The following is a 1016-nucleotide window of genomic DNA, read 5'->3' as shown; positions in this document are numbered from 1 at the left end:
CTTAATGTGCAGAAAAGGAAGGTTTTACATATAGGCAGGAAAAACTAAATGTGCAAATAAAGATTAGGGAAATCTTGGCTCAAAGCCAGTTAACTTTGAGAGGGATATAGCAGTCGAATGGCAAATTACTTAAACATGAACCATCAGCGTGCAAAAGCATGCAAAAAAGGTAATACAATCCTTGGTTGTATAAATAAGAGTGGTAGAATCAAAATCACAAGAAGTATTAGGTTGATAAAGAGAAAGTAAATTAGTAAGACCACACTTGAAATACTGCATCCAGGTTTGGTCACAACATTACAAAACATCACCACCAGATGGATTTGTAACTAGCTGACAAACTGTACTCCTTAATGGTACTACATCTACATAGAGGGAAGTAAACAGTGGGGTACCACAAGGTTCTGTTTTAGGTCCAGAACTCTTCAAAATCTTCATCAATGACTTAGATGAGGGAATAAAAGGGGAAGTCATCAAATTTGCAGATGACACTAAGCTGGCAGGAATAGCCAACACCCCAGAAGACAAGCTCAGGATCCAAAAAGATCTTGACAGACTTGAACAATGGGCCCTATCCAACAACATGAAATTTAGTGTGGAGAAAAGAAAGGTTTTACACGTAGACAGAAAAATCCAAAGGTGCAAATACAGATTAGGTGAAACCTGGCTCAAAAACAGTTAACTGTGAGAGGGACCTTGGAGTCAAGTGGACAATCACTTAAACATGAACCATCATTGTGCAAAAGCATCCAAAAAGCTATTATAATCCTTGGTTGTATAAATAGAGATGTAGAATCAAAATAACAAAAAGTATTAGTATAGCTTTATAAAGAGCAAGTAAATTAGTAAGACCACACCTGGAATACTGCATCCAGGTTTGGTCACCACTTTACAAAACAGATATTGAGACCCTGCAAAAAGGGCAAAGAAGGGGAACTAAAACGATTAAAGGCCTGGAGACAAAAACATGTGAAGAACAGTTGCAGGAATTGTTTATGGCCACATGTCTGAAATGG

At 37.6% G+C, this 1016-nt stretch overlaps 1 protein-coding gene across 1 annotated transcript in view; it reads right to left on the bottom strand.

The window, feature by feature from the left end:
* Positions 1-889: 889 nt before the first annotated feature.
* The window catches only part of LOC114922159 (zinc finger protein 300-like), a 5743-nt gene continuing 5616 nt past the window's right edge, over positions 890-1016 (bottom strand). The window contains exon 3 of the mRNA XM_029286958.1: positions 890-911. Within this exon, the coding sequence (XP_029142791.1) occupies positions 890-911 (22 nt within the window). The remainder of the gene's footprint in view (positions 912-1016) is intronic.

The sequence above is a fragment of the Protobothrops mucrosquamatus genome, unplaced genomic scaffold (genome assembly GCF_001527695.2).
Source record: "Protobothrops mucrosquamatus isolate PMUCROS unplaced genomic scaffold, P.Mucros_1.0 scaffold6355, whole genome shotgun sequence".
NCBI classification, from domain to species: Eukaryota; Metazoa; Chordata; class Lepidosauria; order Squamata; family Viperidae; genus Protobothrops; species Protobothrops mucrosquamatus.
The sequence above is the reverse complement of the archived record's forward strand: the minus strand, read 5'-3'. Positions and strand labels throughout refer to the sequence as shown.